A 14,415-nucleotide genomic window follows, 5' to 3' on the forward strand; every position below is an offset into this window, starting at 1 on the left:
GGGATAAAAACGTGAGCCTCCTCAACTTCTACCAAGTGCTTCCCCCTCTCCCCTCACCCTGGATAGGGGGAAGGGGGCTCTGGTGCTAGGGACAGTGGAGTGAACCTCCTTTCCCCACCAAAGGACAAGATGGACCAAACCCAACTTATCTGGGACTGGAGACCCTCATGGGGCCAAGGGAAGGGGCCCAGAAAGAGCCAAGAGCACCATGCTGGTTACTTTCAAGCAGACAGCTGGCACGGGAGGGAGCCCGAAATAACCCAGACAGCTGGGGTGGGGGTGCCATGGACACAGGCGAGAGGCTGAAGTCAGGACACCTGGAAGCCCATACTGGCTGCCAGTGGTGGCCTCGTGACCTTGGGTGAGTCACTTATCTCTGGGTTTGGGGGGAGTGACCCTAAATCATGACCCGACCATTGAACAGCCTGTGAAGCTGGGGGCAGGCCAACGCTCGGACTCCAACCACACGGAGGAAAAAGGGAGCTGGCTCCCTGCCTACGGAAAGCCAGTCTTCCCCCTTGGCCCTGAGGCAGTGCCACGTGCTTCAGGGGTGGGTCAGTGGGGGAGCAGCTCACAGCCGGCCCAGCCCCCACTCCTTGCAGCCAAAAGGGAATGGAGGCCAGCTAGTGTGAAGTCAGAACGTGAGGCCAAGCCCCCTTAGTCACACTTAATTCCCCCCATTCCTGTTTCCAGCAGGCTTTATTATCATTTCACACAGGAGACTCGCCCAAGGTCACCAGCGCAGCGGCCTGACTTAAAGCCTCTCTTGACGGAGCGCCAAGATGCTCTCAAAATCTCCCCTAAAACCTCAGTTTAGCCTTATAGTGAGTGGGCAGGGCCGACCCCGAGGAAGCCAAACTTCAGCCCAGATGGGGGAGTGGTGCAGATCAGTGGCACCTGGGACCCAAATGGTTCATCAAAGTAATCCCTAACTAGAGACCGCATGGGGGAGGGGTCAGAGATCAAGGGCCACACCATCTCCAGCTGTGGAGCTTCCTGGAGACAGTGGGACACCAGGAGCCAGTCAGCTTGTGTTAGGAGAGTAAGGAGAGTTGCCATTATTATGAAGCAAACGCCTCTGTTTCAAAAGCACTAGTTCACGTCCTCCTCACAACACCCCCAGGTGTTACCCAGCCCATGATATGCCCAAATTCGGGTGACCCCCAAGAACAAACCACCAGAGTCCAGAGTCAAAGCCAAGCGGCAAGGGCCGTTTATTGCAGGTTCGAACCCGGACCTCCGCGCACTCGTTGTCAGTGACGCTAAGAGGCCCCGAGCGAGGTTTTTACAGCCTTTTTATAGACAGGCACAAACAAGTTATGGGGAAGTTAGGGATCTTCCACGGTTACAGAGCTGTTATTGGTTGATATTTAAATTTGACCACTCAGCAAAACTTGACTGGTTCCCGCCTTTAGGTCAAACCACAACCTGGCACGCCCTGGCTGGTTCTGGGACCGGCGGGGGTCTTTTCTTTGCGGTTGTGGGTACCCCTGGTAACTTTTCTCTTAGTCTCTCATTCCCCCCTTTCTTTGGTGCCTTAAGAGCCAATCTTGGATCTTATGTGTTTGACCAAATGTTTCATTAACGATAGGTTGGTATTGGGTTCTGAGGACCATCAGTTGAATAGTGTTGACTCTTTCTTTGATAAAAGCTAACATTTTGTTTATGATACATGGCCCTATTGTGAGGAGAAGTAGCAAGCTTAGCAATGGCCCTAAGAGGGGGAGGAGGTATGGGAGGAAGCCGTTGAGTCCGAACCATAAAGGGTTGTCAGCTAATTCTTTCCGACGGCGGGCTAAATCTTGGAGTTGTTTGATTTTTGTTCTTACTATTCCTGACTTGTTAGCACAAAAGCAACATTTTTCTTGGAGGGCTAAACATATCCCACCTTGCTCTGCAGTTAACAGGTCTAGTCCCCTTCTATTCTGTAATACTACCTCGGCTAGGGAATCAAGTTGATCCTGTAAGTCTTGGATGGTTCCGGACAGGGCCTGTACATCTTCTATTAGCTGTCGCGAAAGTTGATGGTATGTGTGGACAGATACACCTAAGCCCGCCGATCCAGCTGTTACAGCTCCCGTTATTCCTAACCCTACTAATAGGGGGATGACTGCCACTGCTCTCTTGGCTCTCCCTGGTAGATAGTCTAAGCTAGGTATAGGCATCGGGGAATCCCCTGGAACCAGGTCTACATCCGGAAGGAGGGTTGCTGGGACGCAGATTCCTGTCCAATTTGGGGGTAAGTGTGAGCGAGATTGCCCCCACATATAAATACAGTGGTGTTGGAGCTACATAGTGAGGAGTTGATTACTGTATAGTTGGTACAGTTAGCAAAAGAGACTTCCCCTAAATCAATACTGTCGTTAGCGTCTGTGTGATTTTTAACAAGACATGAGATATTGAATACAATGAGAGATTGCATGGGGAAGGGGCCGACGGGGTTAAAGGGATGACAGTCATCAGTGCTATCGAGGCTTAGGGTGGTAGGGATTGCTATAGGTCTGGGCTGCCCCTGAGGGAGACACAGCCAGCAGTCTTGGGCTAGAGCGGGGTTGGAGGCATTTAGGAGCGCAAAGGTAGCCTTAATTATATCCATAGTCTGAGGGTCCAGGTCGGAATGGCTATTTTCAGGCAGAATTAGTGGGTGGTAATTAAGTTGGGGATACATCCCCTGAAATATTTTTTTCAAGTTTCTTCCGGGTTTCAATCTGTCGGACCGTATCTTGGGGCCCACCCCCGTCTGAAACGTGTACCGGGGCTTTGGTATTCCAGCACACATGAGTTCCTACTGTGCCCCGGCACCCTGCCTGCATATATTCATTTTCTCCCGTTACCGCGGCAGTCCTGGCACGCTGCAATACTGCGGTGAAGTAGGTTTTGTTATCCTGTCCTATACACTGCTAGACAGCAGTATAGCAAGCACTGTGCATGGAGTCTTGGTAAGTGCTACAGGGGCATCTAGAGCTAGGGGGGAGAGTTTTAGGTTTAGGAACACATTTCCATGATTGAGAGCCCCCCATTGCTCCATAATTCTGAACTAAATAGGCGGTTGTTTCTCCACAATCCTGTGTGTAGGTGTACCACTCGGGTACTACTGGGGATTCAGACTTTCCCCCTCTACATTCACATGGTTTTCCATATAAGTTATGTAGTATTGCCTCCTTAGCTGGAGGTTCGAGGCCTCCGCTCACAAAGGGGGTTTGTAAAATAAAAGAGGTTACAAAGAACAGAATGATTATCATGGCTATGGCTTGGGTGGTTTGCGGCGCAGGGTGATTTTTAGGGGATTGTCCTTACTCCGGTTGATTGTCCAGGTTGTTCCTTTCGCTGGAGGTCCGATGAGGTCTGAGAATGGGTGTACAGGCTTGGCGTGGGTGCAATGAATCCAGGTGGCGATTCTGTCTACTTTGATGGCCGTAGGTGTTGTCAGGATGACCTGGAAGGGTCCTTTCCACCTGGGTTCCAGAGTTCCCTGCCGATGACGTTTGACGAGGACCCAATCCCCTGGCCGGAATTGATGTGGAATAGGCGGGGGTCCAGTCTCATAGAGTTCCTTTAATTTGGGCCATACATCTTCATGGACCCTCTGCAAGGCTTGTAGGGAGAACCAGAATTCAAGACTATTATCATTCTCAGCTTTGACATGGTTATCTTTTCGGTTAGGGATGATAGGGGGTGGTCTACCATGCATTATTTCATAGGGTGTGAGTCCCAGTTTGTATGGGGAATTACGCATCCTGAACAGAGCGTAGGGGAGAAGGACCACCCAATTAACGCCAGTCTCCATGGTCAATTTGGTTAGGGTCTCCTTTAATGTTCTGTTCATTCTCTCTACCTGTCCTGAGCTTTGGGGTCGGTATGCACAATGTAATTTCCAATCAGCCCCAAGTATGGAAGCCAGTTCCTGACTTACCTTAGAGACGAATGCAGGTCCATTGTCTGACCCTATCATTACTGGAAAACCATACCTGGGCAGGATTTCTTCCAGGATCTTTTTGGCTACAATCTGCGTCGTTTCATTCTTGGTTGGAAAGGCTTCAGTCCATCCTGAAAAGGTATCTACAAAAACTAGCAAATACTTATATCCATATTTTCCTGGTTTTACCTCAGTGAAATCTACTTCCCAATAGGTCCCCGGTCTGCTCCCTCTTTGTCTTACCCCTGTTGCCTGAGGATTGCTATTCGCATTGTTGAGTTGGCACAGTGTACATTTAGTGACTACTTGATCGACCTTATTGGAGACATTTCTGGTTTTTAATCCAGTCTGTCTCAGTAAGTCCAACATTCGCCGGGAACCTAAGTGGGTGCTGTGATGGATCCGCTCTAGAACCTGCCACCCTAGTTTATCTGGGAGTATAATGCTGCTTTTGGAGTCTCTCCACCAGCCATCTTTGACTCGGGTCATAGGAAGTTTACTCATCCCTCGAATGTCGCTTTCTGAATACTCAGGGCTGGGGGGCAATTCCTGGGGTCCGGGGTCTGGCAGCTGTAGGGTCAGTAATTGCGCTGGGGGCCGAGCTATGTCTTTTGCAGTCCGATCGGCCAAATTGTTGCCCCGGGAAACTGGGTCGGTTGCCTTCTGGTGTCCTGGGCAATGCACAATCGCTAGCTTTTTGGGTTCCCATAAGGCTGCTAGCAGGGCTAGAATCTCTTCTTTATTTTTGATGTCTTTCCCTTCGGCTGTGAGGAGCCCCCGTTCTCTGTATATCGCCCCATGTACGTGAGCGGTGGCGAAGGCATATCTATCGGCTATCAGTGTACACGGTTAGCTTGCGGTCTCTTCCTAATTTTAGGGCCTGGGTTGAGGCTATTAGTTCAGCCTTTTGGGCCGAGGTTCCAGGGGGTAGGGCTTCTGCCCAAACCACCTGGGTTTCTGAAGTTACGGCCGCCCCCGCATACCTTTGTCCCTGGTGAACGGAGCTGCTTCCATCGCTGAACCAGATGGCGTCCGCATCCAATAATGGTTGGTCCTGCAAGTCCTCCCCTGTAAACTTGAGCCAGTATGTCGGCGCAGTCATGAAGTGGGGTTCCCATGTCTGGGTCTGGCAGCAGTGATGCTGGGTTCAGGGCCGTTGGGGGGGTGAAGATGACCCTGAGGGGGTTCAGCAGCAGTCCCTGGTAATGAGTGAGTCGGGCATTGCTCAACCATCGGTCAGGCGGCTGCTTGAGGATGCCCTCGATGGCATGCGGGGTGGTGACTTGTAGCTCTTGGCCCATGGTCAGCTTATCAGCGTCCTTTACCATTAGGGCAGTGGCTGCAATCATCCATCCGGAGACAGGGTGGCCATCCGGCGGCCACTGGATCTAGCTTTTTAGACAGATAGGCTACTGGCCTGCGCCAAGGGCCTAAATGCTGGGTTAGCACCGCCTTAGCTATGCCTCGGTTTTCATCTACACATAGATGGAAGGGTTTGGAGACATCGGGGAGTCCCAGGGCAGGTGCTGATAGCAGAGCAGTTTTAATTCGTTGGAAGGCCTGTTTGGCTTCTTCCGTCCAACTATAGGGCTGTTGGTCCTTTGTTGCCTGGTATAAAGGCTTTGCTAATTCAGCAAACCCTGGTATCCATAGTCTGCAGAACCCAGCCGACCCCAGGAATTCCCTCACCTGTCGTGGTGTCTGCGGTCTGGGAATACGAAGGACGGTCTCCTTCCGGGCATCCGTTAGCCAGCGTTGCCCCCCTTTCAGTAAGTAACCCAGGTAAGTTACCTCTGACTTGCAGATCTGAGCCTTCTTTGATGAGGCGCGGTAGCCTAAGGTTCCCAGAGTTCGCAGGAGACCTTCGGTTCCCTGGATGCAGGCTTCGGTCGTCTCGGCAGCTATTAAGAGATCATCAACATACTGCAGGAGAGTTATATTAGGGTGTTGTTGTCTGTACTCACTTAAATCTTCGTGTAGAGCATCGTCGAACAGGGTCGGAGAGTTTTTGAATCCTTGTAGCAGTCTGGTCCAAGTGAGTTGGCCGTTTATGCCCCTGTCTGGATCTGTCCACTCGAATGCAAATAGCTCCTGACTTTAGGCGCTAGTGGTAGGCTGAAAAAAGCATCTTTTAGATCCAGAACAGTATACCATTGTTTTTCTGGGCTGAGGGCACTCAAGAGAGTATAGGGGTTAGGAACGGTTGGATGTATGTCCATCACCCGCTTATTGACTTCTCTCAGGTCCTGCACTGGTCTGTATTCCCCGCTGTTGGGTTTGCGCACGGGCAGCAGGGGGGTATTCCATGCTGAGTGGCAGGTGCGTAGGACCCCGAGATCAAGGAAGCGGCGGATATGCGGTGTGATGCCATTTTTGGCTTCCATGGGCATAGGGTATTGGCGCACGCGGACGGGGTCTGTCCCGGGCTTGACCTCTACAAATAGGGCTGGGCGATGTTTTGCTAGCCCCATACCACCCGTTTTTCTGCCCACGCGTCTGGGAAGCGTTGAAGCCAGGGCTCGGTGCCCTGATCCAGAGGAGTGGGTTTCTGATGGAGCCTGTATTCATCTTCTAGTCTCACAGTGAGTACAGATATGGGTTGGTTGTGAAAGTCAGTCACTGTGGGTCCTCCCGGTTGGAAATGAATTTGGGCCCCCATTTTGGTAAGCAAATCCCTCCCCAACAGGGGGCAGGGGCTGTCAGAAATGACCAGGAAGGAGTGGGTTACCTTCCCAGTTCCCAAGTCCACAGTCCTCTGAGTTGTCCAGGGGTACTTTTTTATTCCGGTGGCTCCTTGTACCCAGGAAGATTTTTCAGATACTTTTCCATGGGGCTTGACCAGAACTGAGTGCTGTGCCCCGGTATCAACTAGGAACTGGACCGGGCTCCCCTCCACTTGCAATGTTACCCTAGGTTCGGGGAGGGGATCCGAACCCCGTCCTCCCTATTCTGTATCTTGGGTAAACAGTATGGGGGCTGTTTTAGGCTGCCATTGTCCTTGGCTGGGGCGGGGTTGTTTCTTTTTGGGGCACTCTGGTGCCCAATGGCCTTTTTTTTTACAATAGGCGCACTGATCTTTATCTAAGTGTCGCCTGGGAGGGCGTGTTGTTTGAGTGCCTTCTAGGGGTGGCTGTTCTTTCTGGACTATAGAGGCCAGGACTTTAGTCATTTTCTCTGTGGCCTTGATCTCTCTTCTGGGGCATCCCTGTTGTTGTAGACCCATTGTGCTATACGGAGCAGATCCTGGATCTGTTTACCTTCTAAATCCTCTAGCCTTTGGAGTTTTTTCTTAATGTCAGGAGCTGCTTGATTTACAAAGGACATAACGACAGCAGCCTGGTTCTCAGGGACTTCTGGATCCATGGGGGTAAACTGTCTAAAGGCTTCCATTAGTCTAAGTAAGCAGCTGGACTCTCTGTCTTTCCCTGTACGACCGAATATACCTTAGCCAAATTGGTGGGCTTGCGAGCAGCAGCCCGGAGACCCGCCATCAGAGTCTGGCGATAAATGAGTAGCCTTCCCCTACCTTCTGCCGTGTTGTAGTCCCATTCGTCCTGTGGAGGTCTGGTTAGGGGGAAAGCCGCATTAATGAGGTCAGGGTTAGATGTCAGCTGACCGTCGTCTTCGAGAACCAGCTTTCTTCTTGCTTCTAATTGGATCCTCTCTCGCTCCTCTGTAGTGAACAGGATGCGGAGGAGCTGCTGACAGTCATCCCAGGTGGGCTGGTGGGTGAACATGACACTGTCTAAAAGAGCTATTAGGTCTTTAGGGTTATCAGAGAATCGAGAGTTCTGTGTTTTCCAGTTGTAAAGGTCACTGGTGGAAAAGGGCCAATACTGGAGTCGGGGGTTGCCTGTTTCATCTGGGGGTCCTATTTCCCGCAGGGGTAGGGCCACAGTGGAGTCGGGGAGGCGAGGGTTTGGCTCACGCTGAGTGCGCCCGCGGCTTCAGCCGGCTGGCCCCTTGAGGTCAGTTTCGTTTTCAATGGGGCCCGGTGCAGCTATAGCCTCCCGTCCTCCTGGTTCCGGCGCGGCTGCCGCTTCCCGTCCTCCCGGTTCCCCTAGGGGGGCAACTAGCAGGGCGGCTGGTGCTGGTAGGGCCTGGGGTACGAGGGGAGGGGGATGATAGGGTGGAGGGTCTAGGGATAGTAGGTCCTGACTATCAGGCAATATGGGATACAAGGGCGCGGATGGCATCTTTGGTTTTGGGGGATCTGCAGTCCGCATGGCAAGGACCTTCCACGTTCCTGAGGACAGGAAGGGGGCCAACCAAGGGGGTGGATTTTCCACCAAATCTTGCCATACTAGAACGTAAGGGAATCTGATCCGGGTGTCCCTTGCGACCCGGTAGAAAAATCTTTGACTTCACCTTAGCAATTATAGGGAGGCAGAAAGTTCCTTCGGTTGGCCATTCGGAGTGGCAGAGGGTTATTAATTTTCCCCTCCGGATGTCTAGACTCAAATTCTGTCCTCTGGTTCTAACATCCCTGAAGTTAGCAACAAGGAGAGAAAGAGGAATGCTTTGAGATTGGCCCATCTGTATCCTGGAGGTGGAGAAAAGGATTAAAAGGAGAAACAGTAAAGTTATGAGGATTTCTGGTTGCGCCAGGCCAGGTCACCTGTGAAAGAGAAGGGGTTCAACACTTAAAGGTTATAGAATAGAGAACATGAAACATAGGTCGCTAGCGCGTTTCGGGTGTCCGTAACCTGAACAGAAAAGCTCCAATGGGCCAAAATGGTGCCCCAGACGGGTGCCAGAGGACGTCTCCTACTGGTCCCGACTGACTGCCCTATAGCGCGTCCGCCAGGGCTGTGTCAGTCCCTGATACAGATCCCGCGCGGGAGAGAGCCAGAAACGAACAGACGATATACAGACAGAAACGGACAGAGCCGGGTCACTTACCGATCAGCTTCAGGGACGACCCGTTGACTTGGGGTCTGGAGGGCTTGGGGGTATCCCAGATGAGCCCCCAAATGATATGCCCAAATTCGGGTGACCCTCAAGAACAAACCACCAGAGTCCAGAGTCAAAGCCAAGCGGCAAGGGCCGTTTATTGCAGGTTCGAACCCAGACCTCCGCGCACTCGTTGTCAGTGACGCTAAGAGTGCCCGAGTGAGGTTTTTACAGCCTTTTTATAGACAGGCACAAACAAGTTATGGGGAAGTTAGGGATCTTCCACGGTTACAGAGCTGTTATTGGTTGATATTTAAATTTGACCACTCAGCAAAACTTGACTGGTTCCCGCCTTTAGGTCAAACCACAACCGGGCATGCCCTGGCTGGTTCCGGTACGGGGGGGGGGGGGGGTCTTTTCTTTGCGGTTTTGGGTACCCCTGGTAATTTTTCTCTTAGTCTCTCACCCAAAGGCTCTCAAAACATATCCTCAGATTGCAGCATCGGCATCACCTGGGAACTTGGTAGAAATGCAAGGTCTCGGGCCCCACCTACCGAATCAGAAACTTGAGGACTGGGCCCCAGCAGTATGTTCTAATGAGCCACCTGTATGACTCCGGTGCACACTCTAGACTAGGGATCAGTGACCCAGCCCCATTGTGCAGATGGGGAAATGGGCTCAGAGACTCAGCAGCTCATGAAAAGTCACAGCACATAAATGGCTAGCCAGGTTTCAAATCCCAGTTTGTCTCATTTTAGAACCAGGACTCTTGGGGGGGGGGGGGCTGGGGGGGTGCAGAAAATCGTGGGAATTCCCAAGAAGGGGGAGAAGAGTCCAGAAGCCTCTTTCTCGGAGGAAGCTGGCCCAGATCTCAGGTACTTGTGTTCACCTCTGTAGCAGCCAGACATCAGAGGGGAAGAGACCAGCTCACGGTCACCCCACACGCCCCCACTAGGGCCGGAAGGGAGGGCCAGAGCAGGGCTGAGCTTCCTGGCAACAGACTACCTTTCAGAAGAGGCATCCATGGCCCTACCCCACCCACCCCAAAACACACAACTGGGAAATACTTGCAAGTTCAGCCTCTCCTATGCTGCTCAACACTGCAGAGAATTGCACGCCCCAAACTCTTGACAACAGAAGCTGACAGGCGGGGATGGATGGACCAAGCAGGCCCAGCAGGCAGCCGGTTTCACACACAACAGTCCCACACATCTGTGGGGGGGAGGGGCTGCAGAACCAGCCTAGCGGGTTTGGGGTGCCCGCCCTCCCTGGGCTCCAGGCCCAAGCCCCCCAAATCTTCCTCTCAGACTGGGAAAAGACTCACACCTACCTTAGAGTATTGTCAGAGTGAAATTAGGCCTGATCCTGCTGTCCAAAGGAGGATGGTTCACTCTGGGGATACCTGGCCGTCGCCCTTTCTCCAGCCAAGAGCCTGGCGGGGAAAAGTCGGATGGTTTCTCAGGGTGTTGATAGCCACAAACCGGGTAGGGTCTCCTTGAGGGAAAGGGAGCCTTACAAAAGCCCCCCTTTCCCATCTGCCCAGGGGGCCCTCACTCTGGAAAGGATGGGGGTGGGGGGCGGCTGAGTCACGAAGGTTCAGCCAGGGCGACTAGCAGCAGGAGGCGACTCATCTGCATTTCCAAAGGCCCGCCCCGTCCACGTCCCCGCCCCGTCCACGTCCCCTCCCCGAGAATGGGCCGGAGATGTGAGGGCTTACCCTGGAGCCCTCCGCCTCAGGGGATCCCGGGGAAGGCCCGCTCGGCTTTCCCAGGCCACAATCCTCCCTCACCCCCACCCCCCCCCCCACCCGGCCTCTAGAGCTCAGGGTTGGGGGGTGTGCCCTGCACGACTAGATCAGTGGCTTCCGTGAAGGCCTCGAGCCCAAAGTGGGGACAAAGTGGGGGAGGGAGCTACCCCTCGGGCTCAGCTGTTACGGGCGTTGAGAGCCCGACAAGGTCGCCGAGGCCCGGGTAGGCAGCGGGGGTCGGCCTAGGATCAGGGTCGGGCCGCGAGGGAGGCTTCCGCCGCCTCCGGAGGCGCCGGGCGGTGTCAGGGGAAGCCTCGAGGCCCCGACCGTCCCCGTGGCCCTTTGCTACTGGCTCCCGCTCCCCGGGCTCGGAACGAGGTCTCCTCGTGCCCCCCACCCCTCCCCGGAGTCGGGCGCGGGGTCCGGGGCGGCTGCGGAGCCCGCGCTCGTCGTCGAGGCCTCCCCCGGCCAGGGGCGTCCACGCGGGCGGCGGCCTGAAACGCGGGCGGCGGCGCGCCGGCCTCCCCTCCCCCCCGGCCCCGCCGCCTCCTTCCCTCCTCCCGCCTGGCGCGCAGCAGCCGCCACCGCCCGAGCCGCGGGCGGCGCGCGAAATGGCGCCCGTCTGGCCGCCTCGCCCGGCGGAGGCGACGGTGGGAGCCGGGGCGCGTGACGCCCCCAGGCCCACGGCCCCCGCAACAGTCTCGGCGACCACCCTCCGGCGTGGGGCGCTGTGCCCTGGCGGGTTCTCGGGGCCCGCCCGCCGAGGGGCCGCCGTCAGCCCCGGGCCCCCAACGACAACCGGGGAAGGAGGGAGGAAGGAGGAGGAGGGCGGCCGCCATTAGCCACCCGCAGCCCGGCCCGCCCGCCGGCCGACCCCGGCCCTGGCCCCGGCCTGCGGCTCTGCTCTGAACCTGAAAATAAAACTCGTGTTTGGGAGGGAGGAGCGAGCGCGGTCGGGAGAACAGGCAGCGCTTGGTGGCAGGCGGGAGAGATGCTGCGTCATGGTGCCAACATGGACGCCGGCCTTTTGTCCTTTTTTTGCTTAGGAAGCGCAGGCCCGCCCAGGAGCCCCGAAAAGCCGGCTTCAGAGTGCGAGCCCGACAATCAAAAGAGAGAGAGGCCCTAGGCCGAGTGGGGAGCTTTCCTCGTTTTTCGAGCCCCCCCCCAATCTCCAAAACACTTCAACTTTCTCCTCCCCAGGAAGGCTCAGACCTAGAAAAGCGAAGGGGATGAACGCAGGCGGCTCCATGGATGCCCGAGCTCGCTGGGGAGACCCTCCCCACGCCTCCGGGGCAGAAGGGGCAAAAAGGTCTGAGGAGTCCTCGTCCCCCCACCCCTCCCCATCTGGCTGCCAAACATAAAGCTCCAGAAACCTCCCTTCAGCTCCCAAACATCTGCAGCCCTTGGCCTGCTAGAAAAAAGATTTCCTCGAAGGGGCAAAAGGCACTTTTTTTTTTTTTTTAAACTTACCGGCTCTGCCCGGTGCCATGGAGTCTGGAAGATCAAGCTGGGCGGAGGTTTTGGACGTGTTATGTAAAAAATATCTTTTGGCGGGGGAGGGGGGGATTGTTTAGTTAGGATTATTGGGGGAATGGTGGTGTCTTTCTTGTTGTTACCTTTTTGTAAGTTACACTCTCATGGCATTTTCTGCTCCTTCCACTTCTGCAAACTTTCCAGGGTTGGGTTGGCAAAAGGCGGCTTCGCTGAGGACTGTTTACTGCTCTGGATATAGCAATGGTGTGATCGTCATTAAGAGACAAAAGGCGAAAATACACAGTCAAATCAAACAAAAGGCAAAAGACGCACGGCCATCCCAACCACCATAGAAAATACCCGCGAGTTAACGTTGGTGTTTGGCTCGAACCAGCTAGGACTTGTTTTCCAGTTTTAATCTAGTTTCCTGTGACGGCTTTAGACTCTGTACACAAAGAGAAGGTCTTCCTTTCCCTCACCCACCCCCCTACCAAGACGAGAAAAACAGAGCTGTTTTTCTTCAAATAGATCGATTTTCAAAGAACGTGTACATGTTACTGGGAAGAAAGCTGACTAGCATTTATTGCTTTAAACATTTTCAAAAGCTTAAAGCTAAAAAACCTTAGCTTTATAAAAGCAAAATCGTCTAAAAGCATTTTAACTGGCTTATATTAGACAAGAGCGACAAAGACATACATGCAGATGAAGGTTCAGAAAATTAAGGACATCTCAGCAACATTAACATGAAAACTGCACTGCGTAAGGACAGAATGGATTGGGTACTTACAACGTAAAAGGTTTTTTAAAAGCTTAAAAGTAACAACTGCTTACAATTTTTTGTTGCTGCCATTTCGCTAGTCCTAAAACTATACATTTAAAACATTACCTTGTTAAAAAGAGAGCAGAAGGAGTTAATAAGATGGCCAGGTTTAAGTGTTTAATAGAGGAAACTATATATATTTAAAAATTTATTGTTCAGTCAAGAGAATACAGATTAAGACAGCTCCAAGCTCCCCCCACCCACCCAAGAAAAAAAAGAGGAAAAAAATTAAATATGTCATTTACTTAGGTTTTTTGGAATTCAAAATTGTTAACTGCTGACATTAATGGTGTGCTATGACCTAGTTATACAAGACAAAGATGGATTCCAAGTCATAAGGAAAAATCCAGATCTTTTTAAAAAGTCTTCTTCATTCTTCCAATTGTGAGTCCTTTAGCCTGTTGACAAATGTTAAACACAACACTGAGGCGTCCTGAACTGGATGGTGGAGTCAAAGGAAAAGCATTCCCCATTTGCAACAAAGGAAAAACCCACTTGGCCATTTAATTCCATTGCAGAAAAATGGCTCCCCTCATCTGTTGGCCTCTCCTTGGTGTCTGATGAACGATGTTTTGAGATCAGCGTCTAATAACTCAAGCCCTATAGAAGCCGCGCGCTGATTGGCTGCCGCGCCCTGCCGCCCTGCTCCAGCCAATTACCTACCCACGGCCAAATTACAAACCCCGAAAAGAGCCCCAATATGAAATACACCACCACGAAGCCCCAGAAAGGCGGCTCCTTCGCCTCGGCCGCCCGAGAGGACAGGCAGAGGGGGCTGCAAATGCGTCCTCGCGAAGCCCGGGAGCCTCGGAGTTGAACTCACAAAATGGAAGCCGCGCGCTGATTGGGCGCCGCCACTCCCGGACCTTTAATAAAGAAAGGGGAAGGAAAAGATAAATGCAAAAAAGGGGGACTCTCTCCTCCGTTGGTGGCTGGAGGAAGAAGGGGGGGGGTGGAGAGAGAAGCATGTGTTTAGGACAATTACAGGGCGCTCCTCTCCAAAAATAAAAACAGAGCGAAAAGCTTCTATCACCCAGGTCCAGGCGAGGGCTACATCCTCCCAGGAATGTGAATGCTAATTTGGTTAAAATCCTGGTTTCCCCTCCCTAGCTCAGCACCACGGGGGAGGGGGTCTCGGGGCAGAAGGAGGAAGCCGGAGGGAAGATACCTCGATTGCAACTCGTCTCGAGTCGTCTTGCCTCCCCCCGCGGTTCCCAGCATCTAAACACACAATCATACACACACACCCCTCAAAAAACCCAGCCCTTTCCCCCAGCCCCCACGAGCCCACCTCCGGTCTTGGCAGTTTGGAAACAGTTTTGGAGGCCCCAGGCGCACGCCGCGGCCGCCGCGGCTCGGAGGGTAGCCCCAGCCGCGGGAGGTAGAGCCCGGGGAGACCCCCCCTCCCCCGCCAGCCAAGCCCCCCACCTAAGTCCCAGCAGAATAAATAAATTAAAAGGCCTTCCCCCGGGGAGGGGGGAGGCAGTGTGGGAGCGCGCGAGTGAGGGGTGGGGGGCCGCTGGGGCCCGGGGCTTTGGCGGCGCAGCTGCCGCCGCCGGGAGAGTG

At 53.7% G+C, this 14,415-nt stretch overlaps 1 protein-coding gene and 1 long non-coding RNA gene across 8 annotated transcripts; both read right to left on the reverse strand.

The window, feature by feature from the left end:
* Positions 1–1,471: 1,471 nt before the first annotated feature.
* On the reverse strand, positions 1,472–7,407 carry LOC115528068. The gene is given in 7 exon segments (XM_032595351.1): positions 1,472–4,744; positions 4,746–4,989; positions 4,991–5,265; positions 5,267–6,015; positions 6,018–6,393; positions 6,396–6,860; positions 7,360–7,407. Coding segments are annotated over 7 exon segments (3,657 nt in total). The 3' UTR covers positions 1,472–3,244.
* A 239-nt stretch (positions 7,408–7,646) lies between these two features.
* LOC116738396 lies at positions 7,647–13,998 on the reverse strand. 7 transcript variants are annotated; one of them, XR_004344273.1, is made up of 6 exons: positions 13,345–13,998; positions 12,173–12,278; positions 10,140–10,241; positions 8,819–10,021; positions 8,285–8,402; positions 7,647–7,661 (listed from the first exon to the last, which is right to left on the reverse strand). It is a non-coding gene; the product is annotated as an uncharacterized LOC116738396 (long non-coding RNA). The 7 variants fall into 7 exon arrangements; XR_004344272.1 differs by having other exon boundaries at positions 7,656–7,670; XR_004344271.1 differs by lacking the exon at positions 7,647–7,661 and having other exon boundaries at positions 7,677–8,402; positions 13,345–13,704.
* Between the last annotated feature and the right edge of the window lie 417 nt (positions 13,999–14,415).

Source organism: Lynx canadensis, chromosome D3 (genome assembly GCF_007474595.2).
Source record: "Lynx canadensis isolate LIC74 chromosome D3, mLynCan4.pri.v2, whole genome shotgun sequence".
Classification (NCBI taxonomy): domain Eukaryota; kingdom Metazoa; phylum Chordata; class Mammalia; order Carnivora; family Felidae; genus Lynx; species Lynx canadensis.